Genomic DNA, 21775 nt, shown 5'->3' with positions numbered 1-21775 from the left:
TATGTCACATTCTTTCACATGCTCTCAATCTTCTTTCTTTATCCCTAATCCTATCTCTCTTTCCCTCTCTCTCTTTCTTTCTCTCTCTCTCTTTCTTTCTCTCTCTCTCTCTCTTCCCCCTCTCTCTCCCTTTCTCTTTCTCCTTCTCCTCTATATGAGTATATCTATCTCTTCTTCCTCTCCCTTTGTTGTAATTTTCTCTTCTTTTTTTCTCTTCTCGTGTTCTCTCTCTCTCTCATTTCCCCTCTATAATTCTACCTTTTCCTGATTATCTCTTTTCCTTCACTCTTCCTCTTTCCCTCTCTCTTTCTCTCTCTCTCTCTCTCTCTCTCTCTCTCTCTCTCTCTCTCTCTCATGTCATCCGAACGTTAATATATGCTCTCGTGATTTTTCCTTATTTAAATTTTTAACACAAGACTGAATCTTGGCGTGAGAGAGAGAAACAGAGAAAGAGAGAGAGAGAGAGAAGGGAAGAAAGAGAGAGAAACAGGAAGCGAAAGACAGAGATGGAAAAGGGAGGGAAAAAGAGAGAGGCGGAGAGATTAAAGGATTTACATACTAAGAGGAGGAAGAGAGGGACAAAAAGAAGAAGGGAAGATAACATAAAAAGATGAGAGAGAGTTAAAAATAGAACATTTAGAGAGAAAGGAGGAAAAGAAGAGGGAGTTATGAAGAGAAGGAGTGAAACAAAAATAGGGTTTGAGAAGAGAGGAAAAAAGAGGGAGAGGGGAAAAAAAGGGGGAGGGGAATAGAAGGGAAAGAAAGATGGAAGGGTGAAGGACAGTGAGAGGGAGAGAGGAGAAAAAGAAAGAGTTTTAGCAAAAAAAGAGTGTAAGAGAGATAAAGATAGTGGAAGAGTGAGACAGAGAGACTATGTTGGTTGTAGGATTAAGACTATTAAGAAAGATGAGAAAAGACAGAGATCTCTCTCTCTCTCTCTCTCTCTCGCTCTCTCTCTCTCTCTCTCAGTCTTAGCAATTTAGAAGAGATTATAATATCCAAGTGAGATGAAGAGAAAGAAGTAAAAAAAGGAAAGGGAAACATACAGAGATAGAAGGACGAGAGAGAGAGAGAGGGATGAGAGAGAGGAAAAAGGAGAAAGAAAGAGGGGGGAGAGAGAGAGAGGGAAAAAATAGAGAGTTTTTTTAAGAGTTTAAACGGTGCAAAAATAGATGCTAATGTGAGGTGCTAGTGTGAGCAAAAACCGCAAAAAGGTTCTCACCTTCACCACAAAAAAATTGCTTATCATTGCTGTGCAACAATAATTTTGTTGCACGACAACGAAATATGGAAAAAAAATCTTTCTTCTTTTTTTACTGAATAACGGCTAAGTGCTAATGTCTCTATTGACGGGGTTATACCATCCATTCTGCCACAAGCAACCAGCCTACTCAAATGAACTTCACCCAGCCTAAGTGGGGCCGAGAAAAGCTAGCAGCATAAGGGGGGAAATGTTGTTGTTGCTTTTTACTTTCCTTATCCTATAGGAAGGAAAGTAATGTAATCGGGTCAAATTTTCGATGGTCAGTTTTTAGTGCCAAAACACGTTTTGAGGTCCCTAGAGCCTAAATCCAAAGTTTCAGCCATTGGTCCGTGTCTGTCTGTAAACAAAATATCTCGAGAACAGTAAGAGCTAGAGACTTGAAATTTGGTATGTAGATGTCAAATACAATATCTCGGGAATGGTACAAGCTAGAGACTTGAAATTTGGTATGTAGTTCACAAATGTGACAAAAGGATGCAAAACAAAACGTTTGGTTAAGATGGTTGCTGCGCTTGGCGGTATTATGACCGCTTTTGGACAGATTTCGACCGTTTTTTGGCGGTTTTCAGCTACACAGCGACAAAACGGTTAGAGATATTGTAAAAGAACACTCAAATAAGCATCATTCAATAGGATAAGGAAAGTCGTGTGATGTTCACACCAGATTTTTCTGCTTTTATTCTCAATCAAATAATCATGGGAATACAGGGTGGTTCGTGATTTGCGAACCACGCTTATATCTCAGAAACGGCTAGGAATTAAGGAATGAAATAAACGGCATCATGTAGATGAAATTTTGATGATTAAAATGGCTTTTTTTAAATTTGCAATTTCTTTTGCAAAACGGCCCATTTTTTGCCAAATATAGGTCACTCTTATGCCTTTTTTTACCTTTTTTTAAATATAAATTTATGCCTAGGGAAATAACTTATTCAATTTTAAAAATGTCAAAATGACCACTCACCTTATTTATATTCCAGTTTCCATTAGCAGCAAAAAACATGAGTTAAAATCTGACAGCTGTGATGACACCAATAATAAATTAATAATTGTGTTTTAGGACACCTGTCGTTAAACCCCATGTTTTGAATGTTTTTTTTTAACTTGCATTTTTTATTATTACTGTACCTTGGTATGTTTTTTCCTAAATTAACCCAATTCTCTTCCTAACAGTAGGTAGGTAGTACCTAGTCTGCATTTCTCTCTTCGATATCTGGACGATAAGACCTCAGCAGTTACGGTTCTCTCTATCAAACATCTTCGATGAAAAGGCAATTTTATTTAAATTGTTGAAGTAGGTTTTGTCAAGTTATCTCAACTTTGTTAACCCCTTAAAGTACCATTTAATTTTTGCAAAGTGTCTCCCAAAAGTACCATTTTTTTTTTAATATGTTCTAAATTTCATGCTGATATTAAAACGAAAAAAAAAATGTTGGCGATTGCCGAAACCCCTTTTTTTGGCCATTTTCAAAAAAAAATTGACATAATGTCCTATGTTAAAAAATCCCCTGTCTGATATATCAGACACCAATTTTAAAATACTCTCGACTGATATATCAGTCACCCCTTCTTTTTATCTTCCAAAATCACTAAAAATAAGAGAACACAATGGAATTTCAAGGTAACAGGGTAATTAGGACATAAATTATGTATTATCTAAAAAAAAAAAAAATAATAATAATAAACTTTTAGTTCAACAATAAAAACTTTTTACTCTCAAAAAGTAACTCTAATAAATCAAAACATCAAAAAATCACAGCCGGCTAGACTGAACTGAGAAATCCTCTGTCTATATCAGTCGCTTCCTAAAATACCGCTAGCAAAGAGGGGGTAAAATAAAATGATAGAAAAATCACGCAGCGCTCTCTATTAGAATGTTGAATAACTTTTAGAAAAGGTTGCATTATGATTCGACTGATATTTCAGACGGAATTGAACTTGGAATGAGAAAAAACGCGTGACAGTGATATCAGTCAGGGGCAACTTTTATGACATTTCGTTGCGTCTGATTCTTAGAATGAGAAAAAACGCGTGACTGATATATCAGTCAGGGGCAACTTTTATGACATTTCGTTGCGTCTGATATATCAGACGAGGTAGGTACCTACTTTAAGGGGTTAATTGTTCAATTTCAATACATTTACTTATTTCATAAATAACAGATAGCTATCTATACCTATATGTATTCTGTACAAAGGTGTATTTCTAAAGTATTGCAAAATACTACTGTGAAAATGTAACTGTAGAAAAAACCAAATACCAGCCTAAAGCAATCACGGCGACCCCGTCTGAACACAGGAAAAGGCGAAGAAAAAGAAGAAGAAGAATGTAACTAGATTTATCTAGCATTTAGAAAAACGGCCCCCGTGCGTACCACCGCAGTCATAAATCACAGTCAACGTAGCTTAACATAAGTGTTAAATTGTCATACTGTCATAACTAGGTCTGATAATAATGTTATAACAGTTATGACATCATATTTTATGTTATAAATACCTCATGTGTTATATTGTTATAATCCTGCTTTTTTATGAAGTGATAAAACTAGCATATAAAATTTATTTTTATAACTTTTTTTATTTTCATGTTTGAAATAGGGCAACCACCCAACTCCAACAGGGTTATCATTTTGTCACACTTGCACGCCGGAAGCTCCGGGTTCGATTCCCGGCAAAGTCGATTTTTTTCGGCTCTGTGCTTGGAATATAAGTAGAGGTTAAACTCAGCCTCGTGAGGACAATTGAGTAGCTTTAATCGAGTAGCGACCAGTGGTAGCATTACCAAATTAAAAAAGAAATGCATACCTAAAGGGGTTCGATTCCCGGCAAAGTCGATTTTTTTCGGCTCTGTGCTTGGAATATAAGTAGAGGTTAAACTCAGCCTCGTGAGGACAATTGATTAGCTTTAATCGAGTAGCGACCAGTGGTAGCATTACCAAATTAAAAAAGAAATGCATACCTAAATCCGATGAAACTTGAATCGGAAAATTTCTTGGAAAAAAAAACGACTTGCATTTTTCCTCTTGCATAAATATTATCCCATAGGAAAAACGAAGGTCGTAAAAAGGGAAATTCTGTCCCTAAAATATCTCCGAAAATGAAAGAAATTCGAAACCAATTTCTAAGAACAAAAAAATAATAATAAAAAATAAAAAAAAAATGAGAAAAGCCTTCGGGAGGACTGGAAAACAACGAAAAAAAAAAAAAATAAAATTGAGAGTGAAAAAAAGTCAAGGAGGTAGGTACAAAAATAAAACGAGAAAAAGAAGAGTCAACAGAAAATGCCGGCAAAACTAAGCAAAAATATTTAGCTAAAAAGTAAAAAAATTCCCTATGATTTCAAGGGTGGACTGGAAAAAGATCGGAAAAAATACGGCGGTTTTGCCCGTGAAATTTTGTTTACCGATTCACGATATTTGTGGCCCGTGCTGTCTCACATTGTTCTGAGAACGACAGAACAAACCGAACAGAAACTTTACAGCGCCAGGAAACATTTCGACGTTTTTTCCCTTTGTTGAAACTCACAGCTAGACTTGGAGAGAATTAGATTTTCTCGTGTGACGCCGACGCCCTTCGGAATTTCCACAGTTTTCTGACGGCTGTTTTTCCTTTTTCTTTATCTCCGTCTTCTTCTTATTCTTCTTCTTCTTTTTCTTCTTCTTTCTCCTTCATCTTTTTCCTCTTCCTTTCCTTCTTCTTCTTTTTCCTCTTCCTTTTCTTCTTCTTCTTCCCTTTTTTCTGTTTCTTCTCGTCCTCCTCCTCCTCCTTCTGCTCCTTCCTGTTCTTCCTGCTCCTTTTTTTGTTCATCTTCTTCTCCTCCTCTCTCTTTTCTTCTTCTTCCTCCTTTTTCTATTTTAGGGATAAACACAAAGCTCAGGCCAGACAGATAGTCTTCCCAAAAGATTTTTTCCTTTTCTTGTTCTCCTTTCCTAGATTTTAATAAGGATTCTTCCAAGTCCCCCGACTAGCGCTGCACTGTTTGTTCTTTTTTTAATAACAAAGATCTTTGCCTGCCCCTTCTGATACCTACTAGGTATGTAACCAGATGAATTCCTTTGAAATTGTTTGTACGAGTAGGTATAGGGACCTATTCCAGGTAATAAGGTAAAATACCACAGAACACACGGTTAGCCCAGTGGTAACGCGCTTGCCATGCAGAAGGTCCCGGGTTCGATGCCCACCTTCGACAACGAAAAATGCCAACCCCGTCTGAACAGGGGAAAAGGCGTGGAGGAGGAGGAGGAAGAAGAAGAAGATACATGTACATAATTTATTTATGTAAAGACAGAGGGGGAAAAATCATGACATTACATATTCCACATTTTTTTTTTTTTTCCTTTTTCACGGAAGTGGGAAAAAGGAGTTGTTTTTAGAAGGGACTCAAGTGATTGTTGTCTGCATACAAAGAAGAGACAAAGTCTTTAAAAGACAGCTTCTTGCATAGAACAATATTTCCACCTAAACAAACATAATAAACAATGGTTTTCTTAAGCCCTGATGCACACGCTATGATTTGTTTGCAGACTTATCTTCCAACTCGTTCTTTCAACCATTTCTTTCGACAGATTGTACTTGTGTACTACAAGTTTCAGATTTCAGACATAAAGTCTGCGCAAACTTGCAGCGTACACACGTGCGATCTATCCAAAGACAAGGTTGTGAGACCAAGTTGAAAGATACGTCTGCAGCCAAGTCGTATCGTGTGTACCTAGCTTTATCCACCTACTTTGTACCTACCTATCTCTGCTCCAACCATTTCTTTCGACAGATTGTACTTGTGTACTACAAGTTTCAGATTTCAGACATAAAGTCTGCGCAAACTTGCAGCGTACACACGTACGATCTATCCAAAGACAAAGTTGTGAGACCAAGTTGAAATATACGTCTGCAGCCAAGTCGTATCGTATGTACCTAGCTTTATCCACCTACTTTGTACCTACCTATCTCTGCTCCTCCTTTCGCATCCAGTCGGTTCAAATTTTCTTTCAAAGCCTGGAAATTGTGTACTAAATTCTTCCTCGTCACATCCATTCCATTATTGTTGTTTGACAAAGTGCTCACATTCTTCTTTCCCTTGTCGAAAACAATCTTGTCTTTGTCTTGAAATTTATTCGCAATGTCTCGCAGAGCTTTCCCTTCTTTTCTTCGGCGTTGACCTGAATTATTTGTACGAACAGCTTGTAAATCTTTTGTTTGATTTCCATGTTCCTTTCCCGGCATTTCTTTTCCATATTCCTTTCTTGGCATTTCTGTTCTTCCGTTGTATTTTCGAATGTCGTCGACGTTTCGTTTCGTTTTGTCGAACGGAAACGTTTCTGCATTATTTAACAGGTTTTCTAATTGGGATTTATGTTCGTGGAAAAATTTCTGGAAGTCCTTTTCTTCCTCGTCCTCTTGTTCAATGCTTTTTATGGTCTGAAAAGATTTCTCACTGCCGAGTGCTCCTTTTATGTCGTTTTCATTTAAATTTTCAGGAAGGACGATTCCAATTCGGCTTTTATTACAAGTGTTATCTCTTTGTAGCTGTTTTACGGGAAAGTCTTCTTCGGAATATTCAATATCATGAGTTGCTTCATCGTAAGACTTGTTCGAGTCTTCCTCAGGCACATTTCTGTTGTAGATATTCTCAATAAAATGATCAACTTCATTATGAAGAAATTCGAAATCTTTTGCTTCATTTTCTTTAGTTTCCGATCTCAATTCCACGGTATCTTCTACTCTTTCATCATTGTCCTCTAAATAGTGAGCATTGTTCTCAGAACTACTTTTGTTTTTTGTTTGTGAACACATTTCATTGTCTTTTTGTTTTAGAGTTTCAATTTTCTCATTGTGATTGGTTTTAGTTTTCATATCCAAAATAATGTTTCGTAGAATCATATTTTGTTTCCGTAATACTTCATTGTCGTCTATTATTTCCTGTAAGTTCTTGCCAAATTGTTCGTGCGATACCAACTGCTCTTCAATTTCAACTTTTTTAGTTTCATGTGAACTTGTTTTGTTTTCTGTTTCAAATTTATTTGCAAAACTTTCAGCATGGCACTTGTTATCTACCAAGTTAATTTTGCTTCCATTATTCTTCAATTTGACTGGAATTTCATCTTTCAAAGTTCCACCGACATATTTAGGATACTTCTCCAGCTGAGCTTGAATTCCTTTGTCAAACTTTTCAGATAGCAAACAGACGTGAACTGTTTCTCCTTCGTTTTCTTTATCTTGATTTTCTTTATTTATTCGAAACTTAACTTTTGACATGTATTTCCTATCATCAATCTCATTCCAAAATTGTGGGCCTCTAATTGTAACGTTAGACTCACTCAAACGTTTCCAATTCTTACAATTTATTCCATCACTTGTGCTGCTCAATCTTTTTAAACTCGGTTCACTTTCACATCCATCAAGTCTAGCCGATCTTTGACAGATGCTTTCAATCCCACGAATTAAACTTTCAGATTTCTTAACTTGTTCTTTTGACAAATCGAATCTCGATTCATCTCTTTCTTTTATAACTTCCTTCGTATCGTCATCTGGAATGGATGCATCGTTCTCGAAAAATTGCACGTGTTTAGGGAGATTTAATAACTTTCGAGACTCCACATTTCTTTCCTCCACTTCCTCCTTCTCTTCTCCCTCTTTTTCACATTTTTCTGTTTTAAAGTCTCGCTGTCCTACTTTTTCTTCTTGTTTGTGATCTTGTTCTTGTTTTTCTTGTTGTTGTTCTTCTTCTTCATTTACATCACCTTCTTCTTCATTTACATCACCCTCTCCTTCATTTTCCTCTCTTCCTTTTACTTCTCGTGTTCCATTAAGCATAACACGGTCATGGTATTCCTGATTTCCCAAATCGAAATCTTCTTTGTTCCCGCTATTCCCAGTTGTATAGGTGTTCGCATTGTCATATTCTTCCAAAATTTCTCCCTCGTCCATTTCATCAGGCTGGAAATCCTTTGAGAGATAGAGAGAGGATGAGAAAGAAAAAGGAAGAGGGAGAAAGAGAAAAAAGTTGAAAAAAAAGGAGTAGAAGGGAGAGAGAGAGAATGGAGTAGCCTATTTCCCCTGAAAAAGTGAAAATCCTTTCCTTCTCCCTTTGTCCTGTGATTTCTGTAGCTTTTAAGTTCGAATTTCCCACTCATATGATACCTACTAATCTTGTTCTTAGTTTGTGTACTTTTGTGTGTGTATTTTTTACTTTGTTTCCGAGAATTCCTTACTCCTGTCCAAAATATTTTTAGTTTTTGATGTAGAGATGGAAGATAGGATACCTACTAATCTTGTTCTTAGTTTGTGTACTTTTGTGTGTGTGTTTTTTACTTTTTTTCCGAGAATTCCTTACTCCTGTCCAAAATATTTTTAGCTTTTGATGTAGAGATGGAAGTGACCCAGACTTATGGATGGACACAGCACAAAACCGAGAAGATTGGAGACAAGGTGTTTATCAGGCGTATGGTCGACAAGGCCCCAGCCACGGATAAGTAAGTAGTTTTAGAACCCCTTTTTTTAGGCATGACAGAGGGAACTTTAACTGCCAAGGTCTTATCGTCCCGAAATCGACGAGAGAAGGAAGACAGGATAGGAAAAAGCCAGCCGTTCCGAGAACTAACATTGACTGCCAAGGTCTTATCGTCCCGAAATCGAAGAGAGAAGGAAGACAGGATAGGAAAAAGCCAGCCGTTCCGAGAACGAACATTATCCTATCAGGATAAAGATCCCATATTGATTAAATCATTTTCAAAAGTGAAATGAAAAATACAACATCTGCAAAGCGCAAAGCAGCGTGATGGAACAAGTCCCAAGAGCATTTATTTTCTATTTGGAAGAGCAGTCAGTACCGGTCATTGTGGTGAACTGTTTGGAAAATCGGCGAAAGATTTGATCTAGGTCCCCTGCTCCATGGCCTGTAACATGCGCCGCCCTGCACCACCAGAGAATTCAACTCGGGCCAAGTCGGGTCTCTGGACGCTTCAACCCCGAAGCTCGAATGGCCAGCGGCAGCGATGGGTCCCCCGTCAACAATCGCTTCTCGAGGGTACGGATAGGTCGCGGGAACCACTGCTTCCGTGCCGCCAGGAATCGATGAAGCCTTGAAGCGTGAGCTCCCCGGAGTCCGCAACCCTGCCCCACCGTGACACGGTCTAGCTCCCGAGCCGTATGTTCCGTGAGCCACCGCCTTCGCCCGGCTAAGAATTGACGATGCTCGTAGAGAATTTGAATCGCCGGGAGCCACCACCTTCGCCCGGCTAAGAATCGATGGTGCTCCCAGGAAATTTGAACCGGGCGCTGCATCGCGTGGCGGGCCAGGTTTAGCGGATTGACGTGATTTCTTCTTGAGGAGGATGAGGTCATGGCGCATCTCACGGACAGCGCTCAGGAGTGTGAGAATACTCTGCGAACGCTTCAGCTCTGTCAAAAAAGAAAAAAGAATGGTAAAAAATAATAATAATTGTAAGAAATTTCTTAGCCGCTGTAAGAACTGAAGCCGCTACAACAACAACAACTTGACTTGGACCCGAACGAACCACTTTTCCAGATCCAAAATCCCCCGCGATTTTCTTTTTTTTTTTAACTTTTCTTCTCATGTTTGAAAGCCAAGCCTAGCCTTTCATCTGCTAATATCATATTTGGGTTATCACCACGCCCTTTTCCAAAGGAATTTTAACTAGCCCCTCACCTATCCCCTTCCCTTGATTTTCTTCACCAGGCCAATTTCAGCTCCGGAGCACGTGTCGTCCCAGACAGCCGTTCAAATACTAACCACACCCAAGTTTGCAGGCTGACTGAAAAAGGGACGAAAAATCAGTTCTTGTGACGTCAAATTATTGCAAAATATGAAGTGCAAAATGTAGTTGCTTCCTTTGCCAAAGCCTTGCACTATTCTTAGGAACGACTCAATCGGAAACACGGAAAGCTCAGCCATTTTACCGTAAGTTTATATCAGTTTCTGATAAATTTAAAATCCTTTCAATTCCGGGCATTGCCTTCATAAACTGCATGTTTGAGATTTACTCCTGCAGGAAGTTCTCAGAACAAGTATACAGCAGTCCCTAATGAGAACCAGGAATAGGTGTTTTCCAGGAATAATGCTGAGAATTTCACTAATAATTTGTTCAATCGCTCAATCAAATTTTAAAGGGTAACGAATATGTTGTGTATACGAGACCTTGATTAGACTGCTGAAGTAAAGGGACTTTTTAGTCTCATTCGAGCAGGATAAACAAGGTATACGAGTATCAAACAATTGATTAGCAAAATTCAATTTATTACTTTGTATATTTCACATTTGTCGTTTTGCTTTTCCAATTGTTATTAATCTCATTTTGTTAATATTGTTCAATAAAAGTAATATTATTACTGTGATAATATCTACCCACAGAACACACGGTTAGCCCAGTGGTAACGCGCTTGCCATGCAGAAGGTCCCGGGTTCGATGCCCACCTTCGACAACGAAAAATGCCAACCCCGTCTGAACAGGGGAAAAGGCGTGGAGGAGGAGGAGGAAGAAGAAGAAGATACATGTACATAATTTATTTATGTAAAGACAGAGGGGGAAAAATCATGACATTACATATTCCACATTTTTTTTTTTTTTCCTTTTTCACGGAAGTGGGAAAAAGGAGTTGTTTTTAGAAGGGACTCAAGTGATTGTTGTCTGCATACAAAGAAGAGACAAAGTCTTTAAAAGACAGCTTCTTGCATAGAACAATATTTCCACCTAAACAAACATAATAAACAATGGTTTTCTTAAGCCCTGATGCACACGCTATGATTTGTTTGCAGACTTATCTTCCAACTCGTTCTTTCAACCATTTCTTTCGACAGATTGTACTTGTGTACTACAAGTTTCAGATTTCAGACATAAAGTCTGCGCAAACTTGCAGCGTACACACGTGCGATCTATCCAAAGACAAGGTTGTGAGACCAAGTTGAAAGATACGTCTGCAGCCAAGTCGTATCGTGTGTACCTAGCTTTATCCACCTACTTTGTACCTACCTATCTCTGCTCCTCCTTTCGCATCCAGTCGGTTCAAATTTTCTTTCAAAGCCTGGAAATTGTGTACTAAATTCTTCCTCGTCACATCCATTCCATTATTGTTGTTTGACAAAGTGCTCACATTCTTCTTTCCCTTGTCGAAAACAATCTTGTCTTTGTCTTGAAATTTATTCGCAATGTCTCGCAGAGCTTTCCCTTCTTTTCTTCGGCGTTGACCTGAATTATTTGTACGAACAGCTTGTAAATCTTTTGTTTGATTTCCATGTTCCTTTCCCGGCATTTCTTTTCCATATTCCTTTCTTGGCATTTCTGTTCTTCCGTTGTATTTTCGAATGTCGTCGACGTTTCGTTTCGTTTTGTCGAACGGAAACGTTTCTGCATTATTTAACAGGTTTTCTAATTGGGATTTATGTTCGTGGAAAAATTTCTGGAAGTCCTTTTCTTCCTCGTCCTCTTGTTCAATGCTTTTTATGGTCTGAAAAGATTTCTCACTGCCGAGTGCTCCTTTTATGTCGTTTTCATTTAAATTTTCAGGAAAGACGATTCCAATTCGGCTTTTATTACAAGTGTTATCACTTTGTAGCTGTTTTACGGGAAAGTCTTCTTCGGAATATTCAATATCATGAGTTGCTTTAACAGGTTTTCTAATTGGGATTTATGTTCGTGGAAAAATTTCTGGAAGTCCTTTTCTTCCTCGTCCTCTTGTTCAATGCTTTTTACGGTCTGAAAAGATTTCTCACTGCCGAGTACTCCCTTTATGTCGTTTTCATTTAAATTTTCAGGAAGGACGATTCCAATTCGGCTTTTATTACAAGTGTTATCTCTTTGTAGCTGTTTTACGGGAAAGTCTTCTTCAGAATATTCAATATCATGAGTTGCTTCGCATTTAAATTTTCAGGAAGGACGATTCCAATTCGGCTTTTATTACAAGTGTTATCTCTTTGTAGCTGTTTTACGGGAAAGTCTTCTTCGGAATATTCAATATCATGAGTTGTTTCATCGTAAGACTTGTTCGAGTCTTCCTCAGGCACATTTCTGTTGTAGATATTCTCAATAAAATGATCAACTTCATTATGAAGAAATTCGAAATCTTTTGCTTCATTTTCTTTAGTTTCCGATCTCAATTCCACGGTATCTTCTACTCTTTCATCATTGTCCTCTAAATAGTGAGCATTGTTCTCAGAACTACTTTTGTTTTTTGTTTGTGAACACATTTCATTGTCTTTTTGTTTTAGAGTTTCAATTTTCTCATTGTGATTGGTTTTAGTTTTCATATCCAAAATAATGTTTCGTAGAATCATATTTTGTTTCCGTAATACTTCATTGTCGTCTATTATTTCCTGTAAGTTCTTGCCAAATTGTTCGTGCGATACCAACTGCTCTTCAATTTCAACTTTTTTAGTTTCATGTGAACTTGTTTTGTTTTCTGTTGCGAATTTGTTTACGTCATTTCCTTTTCCATTTTCCTCATGACTATTGTCTCCACCTTCCAAATATTGGCAAGTGTCATTGCTGCTGATTCTTCTACTGTATCCACCAAAACTTTCAGCATGGCACTTGTTATCTACCAAGTTAATTTTTTTGCTTCCATTATTCTTCAATTTGACTGGAATTTCATCTTTCAAAGTTCCACCGACATATTTAGGATACTTCTCCAGCTGAACTTGAATTCCTTTGTCAAACTTTTCAGATAGCAAACAAAAAGTTCTTGCCAAATTGTTCGTGCGATACCAACTGCTCTTCAATTTCAACTTTTTTAGTTTCATGTGAACTTGTTTTGTTTTCTGTTTCAAATTTATTTGCAAAACTTTCAGCATGGCACTTGTTATCTACCAAGTTAATTTTGCTTCCATTATTCTTCAATTTGACTGGAATTTCATCTTTCAAAGTTCCACCGACATATTTAGGATACTTCTCCAGCTGAGCTTGAATTCCTTTGTCAAACTTTTCAGATAGCAAACAGACGTGAACTGTTTCTCCTTCGTTTTCTTTATCTTGATTTTCTTTATTTATTCGAAACTTAACTTTTGACATGTTTTTCCTACAATCAATCTCATTCCAAAATTGTGGGCCTCCAATTGTTACGTTAGACTCACTCAAACGTTTCCCATTCTTACAATTTATTCCATCACTTGTGCTGCTCAATCTTTTTAAACTCGGTTCACTTTCACATCCATCAAGTCTAGTCGATCTTTGACAGATGCTTTCAATCCCACGAATTAAACTTTCAGATTTCTTAACTTGTTCTTTTGACAAATCGAATCTCGATTCATCACTTTCTTTTATAACTTCCTTCGTATCGTCATCTGGAATGGATGCATCATCCTCGAAAAATTGCACGTGTTTACGGAGACTTAATAACTTTCGAGACTCCACATTTCTTTCCTCCCCTTCCTCCTTCTCTTCTCCCTCTTTTTCACATTTTTCTGTTTTAAAGTCTCGCTGTCCTACTTTTTCTTCTTGTTTGTGATCTTGTTCTTGTTTTTCTTGTTGTTGTTCTTCTTCATTTACATCACTTTCTTCTTCATTTACATCACCCTCTCCTTCATTTTCCTCTCTTCCTTTTACTTCTCGTGTTCCATTATGCATAACACACCGATCTTTGACAGATGCTTTCAATCCCACGAATTAAACTTTCAGATTTCTTAACTTGTTCTTTTGACAAATCGAATCTCGATTCATCACTTTCTTTTATAACTTCCTTCGTATCGTCATCTGGAATGGATGCATCATCCTCGAAAAATTGCACGTGTTTACGGAGACTTAATAACTTTCGAGACTCCACATTTCTTTCCTCCCCTTCCTCCTTCTCTTCTCCCTCTTTTTCACATTTTTCTGTTTTAAAGTCTCGCTGTTCTACTTTTTCTTCTTGTTTGTGATCTTGTTCTTGTTCTTCTTGTTGTTGTTGTTCTTCTTCATTTACATCACCTTCTTCTTCATTTACATTACCTTCTCCTTCATTTTCCTCTCTTCCTTTTACTTCTCGTGTTCCATTAAGCATAACACAGTCATGGTATTCCTGATTTCCCAAATGGAAATCTTCTTTTTTCGCGCTATTCCCAGTTGTATAGGTGTTCGCATTGTCATATTCTTCCAATATTTCTTCCTCCAAAATTTCTCCCTCGTCCATTTCATCAGGCTGGAAATCCTTCGAATTCTCCTCTCCCTCTTCCGTATTTTCTTCGCACAAGTCCCGATAGACTTGGATTTGATTTTTGTATTTTTCCAAGAGGCCTGTCATTGTTTTGTGTTTTGCCGTGAATTTCTCGATAATCTTCGCTTGGTGGGAGATTTTGAGGAGGGAAAGATCCAGCTTATTGTTCAGATTACTGATCTGGAAATTAAAATAGTAAATAAAAATAATGATATCATGATAATGATAATAAATTAATTAAAATGAAAATATGAGTAAGGAACAGAGGACTCCTCTTTCATTTCACATTTTATCCTGGCCTCGCGCCCTCAAATTCCATAATTATTAAAGGACGATTTTTTTAAAGAGGTTTGATAGAGGGAACTCTAACTGGACAAGACAGGATAGGAGAAAGCCAGCAGTTCCGACGTACGAACCTTATCCCTTCAGGATAAAATCCACCCCGGGCGGGAATCGAACCCGCGGCCTAACGCTTACACGCCAGACGCGCGACCAACCAAGCTAACTAGGCTGACTGAAAAAGGGACGAAAAATCAGTTCTTGTGACGTCAAATTATTGCAAAATATGAAGTGCAAAATGTAGTTGCTTCCTTTGACAAAGCCTTGCCACTATTCTTAGGAACGACTCTTTCGAAAGACTGGAAAGCTCAGCCATTATACCGTAAGTTTATATCAGTTTCTGATAAATTTAAAATCCTTTCAATTCCGGGAATTGCCTTCATACACTGCATGTTTGAGATTTACTCCTGCAGGAAGTTCTCAGAACAAGTATACAGCAGTCCCTAATGAGAACCAGGAATAGGTGTTTTCCAGGAATAATGCTGAGAATTTCACTAATAATTTGTTCAATCGCTCAATCAAATTTTAAAGGGTAACGAATATGTTGTGTATACGAGACCTTGATTAGACTGCTGAAGTAAAGGGACTTTTTAGTCTCATTCGAGCAGGATAAACAAGGTATACGAGTATCAAACAATTGATTAGCAAAATTCAATTTATTACTTTGTATATTTCACATTTGTCGTTTTGCTTTTCCAATTGTTATTAATCTCATTTTGTTAATATTGTTCAATAAAAGTAATATTATTACTGTGATAATATCTACCTATGTATCATGTTTTACTTCCGCATTCTGTCATTAGCCAATCACAAGAGACCATGACGTCAGTCATAAAACCATGACGCTGGAAGTCAGGTGAGCGAGGATGTAAAAAAAAAGTAGGAAAGATTTTGTTTTTGGTGTAAATGTTCTACAATAAAAAAGGCCAGTTAATTAATGTAAATAAAATAGTGTGTTCATCATTTATTATTAGATAGAATACAACAATTACCATTACCATTACCATATTCTATTCTATTCTGTTTACTCTCGGGGGTTTTAGAGGATGGAAATATCAATGGTCAGGCTGACGATGGATGTATGGCCTGAGTACTTTTAAAACTAAGATGACACAAAATGACGGCGATATTTTAATCTGGTTACAAATGAGGTATATTCTATTCTATCCTATCGAAAAAAAAAAATCTTTAGATTCCTCTTAGGAGCCTCGCAAAGGAACTTTTTCCCACCTCCTTCAGTTCATTAAACTCCTAGTTCCCTGGAAGTTCAACTCACCTCTCGTTCAGCTTTGAGACAGCGGACCTCTTTCTCACTCAGCTCGGCAGAAACGAGGGAGTATTTGTGCTGTTCCTGTTTTACTTCCTCGTTTAGTTCCAACTCGAGGTCCTGTTACCTTAACAGCCCTATTAAGCCTATACAAATCAAATGGAACTGAACAGGCTGTCAGATGAACAGGCCTTCTAGGGAGTGAAAAAATATTGGTGAAATCCACCCTCACTCTTGAGTGGAAGGTAACCTCTAAGCGAGGTGAACGCTGGAGGCGTATTTTGCATTTAGTGAACACACATTACCATTGGCAATCTTTACATCTATCAGGCAATCAGAACTTTGAATTTGTAATTTGTATATATTTTTCTTACTTTTTTTTATAATTAAGTTACAAACAAAATTATAACAATAAAGAGATGCTCTATTAAACTGTTGGTATAATGGAACAACTTGTTCCAGAAATAAATAATTAATAATATGAGGCCGGAGTTGGAATAGTAGGATTTTATTGTTATAAATACATAACCCCTCAAATATTTTTTTTTCTTTTTTATAAGATGATTTTTTTAATGGCATTATTCTAAGTGGCAGGGTTTTCACTTACGTGAGCTTTTCCACCTAACCACTGATTTTTCTAAAATTCCAGTTCTAGGTGGGGTTCTACAGCAAAGGGATTCATCTATATAATTCATTAAAGTAATAGGATTCAGGTCAATAAACCCAAGAAATAATAAAGTATACCTACCTTTATTTATAGCTATAGCAATATTATTTAATTTTAACCCAATTTTATAGACAGGAAAATTCTTTCTCTCTTCTCCTTTTCTCTAATCCTTGTCTACCCTCCCCTCTTAATCTCTTTCCCTTGCTTTACTTCTTTCTTTCCCTCCCTCTTTACCTTTTACCTTTTCTTCATTTTTCTCAGATCTTTTCTTAAATTCTCTCTCCGACCTACATACCAATCATTTTTAGTTATTCGGAATTCTCTTCTTCTTCTTCTTCTTCTTCTTCTTCTTCTTCTTCTTCTTCTCTCTCTCCTTTATCTTCAAAGAAATTTCCATATTCTTAAAGTCGATAAAGGTACCTATAAGTCTATCTCTTTCTAATCAGTGTCTTTTCTGTCTTCTTCCTCCTCTTTCTTTTTTATCCTTTTCTATTTCATCATCCTTCTTCTTCTTATTCTTCTTCTTCTTCTTCTTCTTCTTCTTCTTCTTCTTCTTCTTCTCCTTCTCCTTCTTCTCCCTACCTTTTTCTTTCCTCTTCTTCATTACTTGTATACTTTTTTAAGGAAAAATTAATTACAATCTATCTTGTTTCTCTTCAATCCTCTCTCTCTTTCTCTCTCTCTCTCTCTCTCTCTCTCTCTCTCCACAGGAAAACTAATTGCCTCAGGTGTGTTCAAGCGTGGCAAAGATACAAGAGGAAGAGAGATGGAAAAGGAAAGAAAGAGAGAGGTTGAAAAGGGAGGAAAAAGAGCAGGAGGGAAATTGAAAATAATAATATAGGAACAAAGCAAATAATTTAGGAATAAAGGGAAGTAGAAAGAGAAAGATAAAGAGAGAGAGATAGAGAGAGGATGAGAAAGAAAAAGGAAGAGGGAGAAAGAGAAAAAAGTTGAAAAAAAAGGAGTAGAAGGGAGAGAGAGAGAGAGAATGGAGTAAAAGATAGGGAGAGAAAGAGAGGGGACAGTGAGGTGAGAGAGGAAGGGAAATAGGAAAGAGGGAGAGAGAGGGCGATAAATAAAAAAGAGAGGAACGCTTCAAAGCAACTTATCATCATGTTTAAATTTCAGAGAAAGAGAGAGAGATATCGGTAAGAAGAAGTAAAAAGAACGAAGGTGTGAGATGTTATATCTCCCTCTCTCTCTATGTCAATTGGAAAGGAAGAGGGCAAAAAGGGGTACTAGAGATGGAAAAGGAAAGAAAGAGAGAGAGGTTGAAAAGGGAGGAAAAAGAGCAGGAGGGAAATTGAAAATAAAAATATAGGAACAAAGCAAATAATTTGGGAATAAAGGGAAGTAGAGAGAGAAAGATAAAGAGAGGATGAGAAAGAAAAAGGAAGAGGGAGAAAGAGAAAAAAGTTGAAAAAAAAGGAGTAGAAGGGAGAGAGAGAATGGAGTAAAAGATAGGGGGAGAAAGAGAGGGGACAGTGAGGTGAGAGAGGAAGGGAAACAGGAAAGAGGGAGAGAGAGGGTGATAAATAAAAAAGAGAGGAACGCTTCAAAGCAACTTATCATCATGTTTAAATTTCAGAGAAAGAGAGAGAGAGATATCGGTAAGAAGAAGTAAAAAGAACGAAGGTGTCAGATGTTATCTCTCCCTCTCTCTCTATCTCATTTGGAAAGAACTAAGATAAAAGATAGTGAACAGAGAAGGTTAACATTTACCATTTAAAGGTTTCACTTAGCAATAACGAACCTATCGCTATCATTTTTGACACCAAAGGATCTTTCCATGTTTGGCACATTGCATAATTAGTTCCAATTACCAGGCGTTCATACAAAATGAGCGATATTTTTGAGCAGAAAGTAGGTACCTACCTACCAGCCTACCTACAACCTATTGTAGGTATGTACCATTGTACCTACCTAGTAAAGTTTTTTGCTATGCCATCTTGTTTTATCACTGATCGTACCCTTTTTTTTCGTTTTTTTTTTTTTTTTTTTTTTATTTTATTCTCCACTCCTATCCTCCTTCGATTTTGGGACAATAAGACCTCCGTTGTTACAGTTCCCTCTATCATCAAACCTCTTCAAAAAAACACACAAACACACACACACACACACACACACACCTACCTACACCTACCTACTATTCTGAGGGTTCTCTACTTTTAAAGAACAAGCACAAGTTCTCCCAATGGTTGACTGAGGTTCAGGACGAACCAATTAAACATGGCTAGAGAGTAGAGACCATCACCCTGGTGTATTGCAGAAAAATAAAGATATCCTTTCTTTAGTCTGCCATCACTATTTGGCTACAGCTGAAGCCGCTACAACCGCTACAAAAAAAAATATATAAAATTTATACCTATTTTGCACTAAATACATAAGACCTTGTTTAGACTGCAGGAGTAAAGGAGTCTAAATCGTTCATATCTTGGAAGAGAGTTTCATTGACTTCGACAGATTCCGTAGCATCCAGCCCACCATCACCAGACTCCTCGATAAACTTGAGATCCGACTCGTTCATTGATTTGTCTTGCATGAACATTTCCCGGCCTGAAATAAACCAAAATTGGATGGATCATGATTTTCATGAATTACTCTTAAGAAATTAACAAAAATACTACTCTTACAGAATTAGTAAATAGATGCCAACCCTATTTAAGCAGGAAAAGGCTAGGAAGAATTTCTCTTACAGATTTCCTTTAACAATGGTTTTCCCCCCTTTTCTTTCTTTCTTGTCTTCCTTCTTTTCTTTTCCTTAGTCCTGAATACAATTTTTTTCCTTCCTTATTCTTACCTGTTAGTTTCCCAGCAGTTTTCTCCTTGGCCTTGTTTTTCTCTTCAAATATGATGTGTGCCATGTCTTTGTCAAACTTAGCTTTCCAGGCAATGAAAGTTTCCAGAGTGACTACCGTTCCTAGAAGAAAAGACAAATGGAGATGCAAGTGATGTAGGTACCTACATTTTCTGTGTAGGTCAAACTTAGCTTTCCAGGCAATGAAAGTTTCCAGAGTGACTACCGTTCCTAGAGGAAAAGACAAATGGAGATGCAAGTGATGTAGGTGTCAAACTTAGCTTTCCAGGCAATGAAAGTTTCCAGAGTGACTACCGTTCCTAGAGGAAAAGACAAATGGAGATGCAAGTGATGTAGGGACCTACATTTTCTGTGTAGGGGGAAAAAACTGAAGAGCCAAAAGATGGATGGGATATAGCTACCACTTATTCTGAGGCTTAAGAGTAGGGGTAAACAGCCCTACAGGATGGGTTAAGCCTCTACAAATCTACTTCACAAAGCAACTGGCTGTGGCACATGATATGCAGTAATTTACAATAGAACTGAATTTTAGAGATGTCACAATTATGCAGATAGTATGTGAATAGATCACATAGATTTGGTAAGCCTCTACAAATCTACTTCACAAAGCAACTGGCTGTGGCACATGATATGCAGTAATTTACAATAGAACTGAATTTTAGAGATGTCGCAATTATGCAGATAGTATGTGAATAGATCTACATAGATTTGATGCTAGCTACTTTGGGATGCACTGAGCTTTGTTGTGGCAATACAGTTAGGGAAAAACACATTTTACAAATATTATCTTGGAATTTTCCAAAATTTTAATGAGAATTTACCTTCAAATCTCTTCTGTTCTGCAGCTTCTTCTGCGCACTGAGCTTTGTTGTGGCAATACAGTTAGGGAAAAACACATTTTACAAATATTATCTTGGAATTTTCCAAAATTTTAATGAGAATTCACCTTCAAATCTCTTCTGTTCTGCAGCTTCTTCTGCTTTAATTCGTTTCTCTTCTGCCTCTTCCTTATCTTTCTTCAGTTGATCTGACTTTGTACTCAGCCACTCCTGTGCTGACGATACAAGGGTGAAAATCATGACCATGCCTGATAAAAGAATGAGGAGTGGAAAATTAAACAGCCTTGTTAGCTTGGAAGGTAAGCACTAGGTTTAAATAGAGAGCAGTAAATTAAAGAGTCAGCCTAGTTAGTTTGTCTTCAGTTGATCTGACTTTGTACTCAGCCACTCCTGTGCTGACGATACGAGGGTGAAAATCATGACCATGCCTGATAAAAGAATGAGAAGAGCAGTAAATTAAAGAGTCAGCCTAGTTAGTTTGAAAGAAAACTTGCCTGCCTTATGAGTAGGAGCAAGGTAACAGGTTTGATTCCTGCGCAGGCTGAAATTTATTCTAGACTGATTTCGTTCATTTTCAGCATAGGTAGCTCTTTCCTAACCTGTCCTCTTCTCTTCAATTTTCAATACCACAAGAACTCCATCATTTAGGATAACTGAATGTAACCCTAAAAAAAGTCAAATTTACTTAACAGGTAGGGAGCTTGATATCTTTGACCTAAAATCAAATTAAACAGCCTTGTTAGCTTGGAAGGTAAGCACTAGGTTTAAATAGAGAGCAGTAAATTAAAGAGTCAGCCTAGTTAGTTTGAAAGAAAACTTGCCTGCCTTGTGAGTAGGAGCAAGGTAACAGGTTTGATTCCTGCCCAGGCTGAAATTTATTCTAGACTGATTTTTATGTTAAGTATCCCTTTGACTTCAACCTCCTTGGGATGTTTCCCCCGGGAGAATTTAAAGGGATACTTAACATAAAATGTTACACAGCATAGGTAGCTCTTTCCTAACCTGTCCTCTTCTCTTCAATTTTCAATACCACAAGAACTCCATCATTTAGGATAACTGAATGTAACCTTAAAAAAGTCAAATTTACCTAACAGGTAGGGAACTTGATATCTTTGACCTAAAATTGTAGGTATCTTACCTAAATTCTCATTGGCCTGAGTGAGCAAATATTCTTTGAGTTCCCGTTCCACATCCTCATCAATATTATCACAGTTTTCTATTTCAATGATTGGGATTTCCTCCGGGTATTTCGGTGTGTATTGAAACCTCAACAGGCAGTTCATTTGATGCTCGTCATCTACACATTCGGACTGAATTGGGATTGTAAATACATGTGGATCTTTCTCAAGTATTTCCATATCTCCGTAGTAAATGGAGTCAAGAGCCTCAATCTCATTTGACTGCTCTTCTTGATAGTCCATGATTTTGATGAATTAAAAATT

At 37.4% G+C, this 21775-nt stretch overlaps 2 protein-coding genes across 3 annotated transcripts; both read right to left on the bottom strand.

Moving 5' to 3' along the window:
• Nucleotides 1–6203: 6203 nt before the first annotated feature.
• On the bottom strand, nucleotides 6204–21765 carry LOC113467061 (myb-like protein X; the record flags this gene model as incomplete). Its single annotated transcript, XM_026822991.1, has 8 exons — nucleotides 21472–21765; nucleotides 20441–20581; nucleotides 19477–19596; nucleotides 19078–19232; nucleotides 16019–16129; nucleotides 14230–14583; nucleotides 12140–12931; nucleotides 6204–6729 (listed from the first exon to the last, which is right to left on the bottom strand). Coding segments are annotated over exons 1-8 (2482 nt in total), but the record flags the coding sequence as incomplete, so codon positions are not given.
• LOC103508371 lies at nucleotides 9015–11842 on the bottom strand. 2 transcript variants are annotated; one of them, XM_017443737.2, is made up of 3 exons: nucleotides 11250–11842; nucleotides 9488–9660; nucleotides 9015–9427 (listed from the first exon to the last, which is right to left on the bottom strand). In XM_017443737.2, the coding sequence occupies exons 1-3, from the start codon at nucleotides 11554–11556 to the stop codon at nucleotides 9083–9085; spliced, it is 825 nt and encodes a 274-aa protein (XP_017299226.1). In that variant the 5' UTR covers nucleotides 11557–11842; the 3' UTR covers nucleotides 9015–9082. The 2 variants fall into 2 exon arrangements, with proteins under 2 accessions (XP_017299226.1, XP_008471138.1); XM_008472916.2 differs by having other exon boundaries at nucleotides 9015–9660.
• Nucleotides 21766–21775: the final 10 nt, after the last annotated feature.

This window comes from Diaphorina citri, unplaced genomic scaffold (assembly GCF_000475195.1).
Source record: "Diaphorina citri unplaced genomic scaffold, Diaci psyllid genome assembly version 1.1 scaffold392, whole genome shotgun sequence".
NCBI lineage: Eukaryota > Metazoa > Arthropoda > Insecta > Hemiptera > Psyllidae > Diaphorina > Diaphorina citri.
This window is presented reverse-complemented; position numbering and strand designations above follow the sequence as displayed.

What these genes read in the sequence shown, in the direction of transcription:
- LOC103508371 (XM_008472916.2), bottom strand. Translation starts at nt 11,556, where the DNA reads ATGCCAAGAAAGGAATATGGAAAAGAAATGCCGGGAAAGGAACATGGA. An exon ending in GAAAGGAGGAGCAGAGATAG is followed by an intron (nt 9,661 to 11,249) that starts GTAGGTACAAAG and finishes CTTTTTTGACAG; the next exon opens with AGCTGAAGCGTTCGCAGAGT.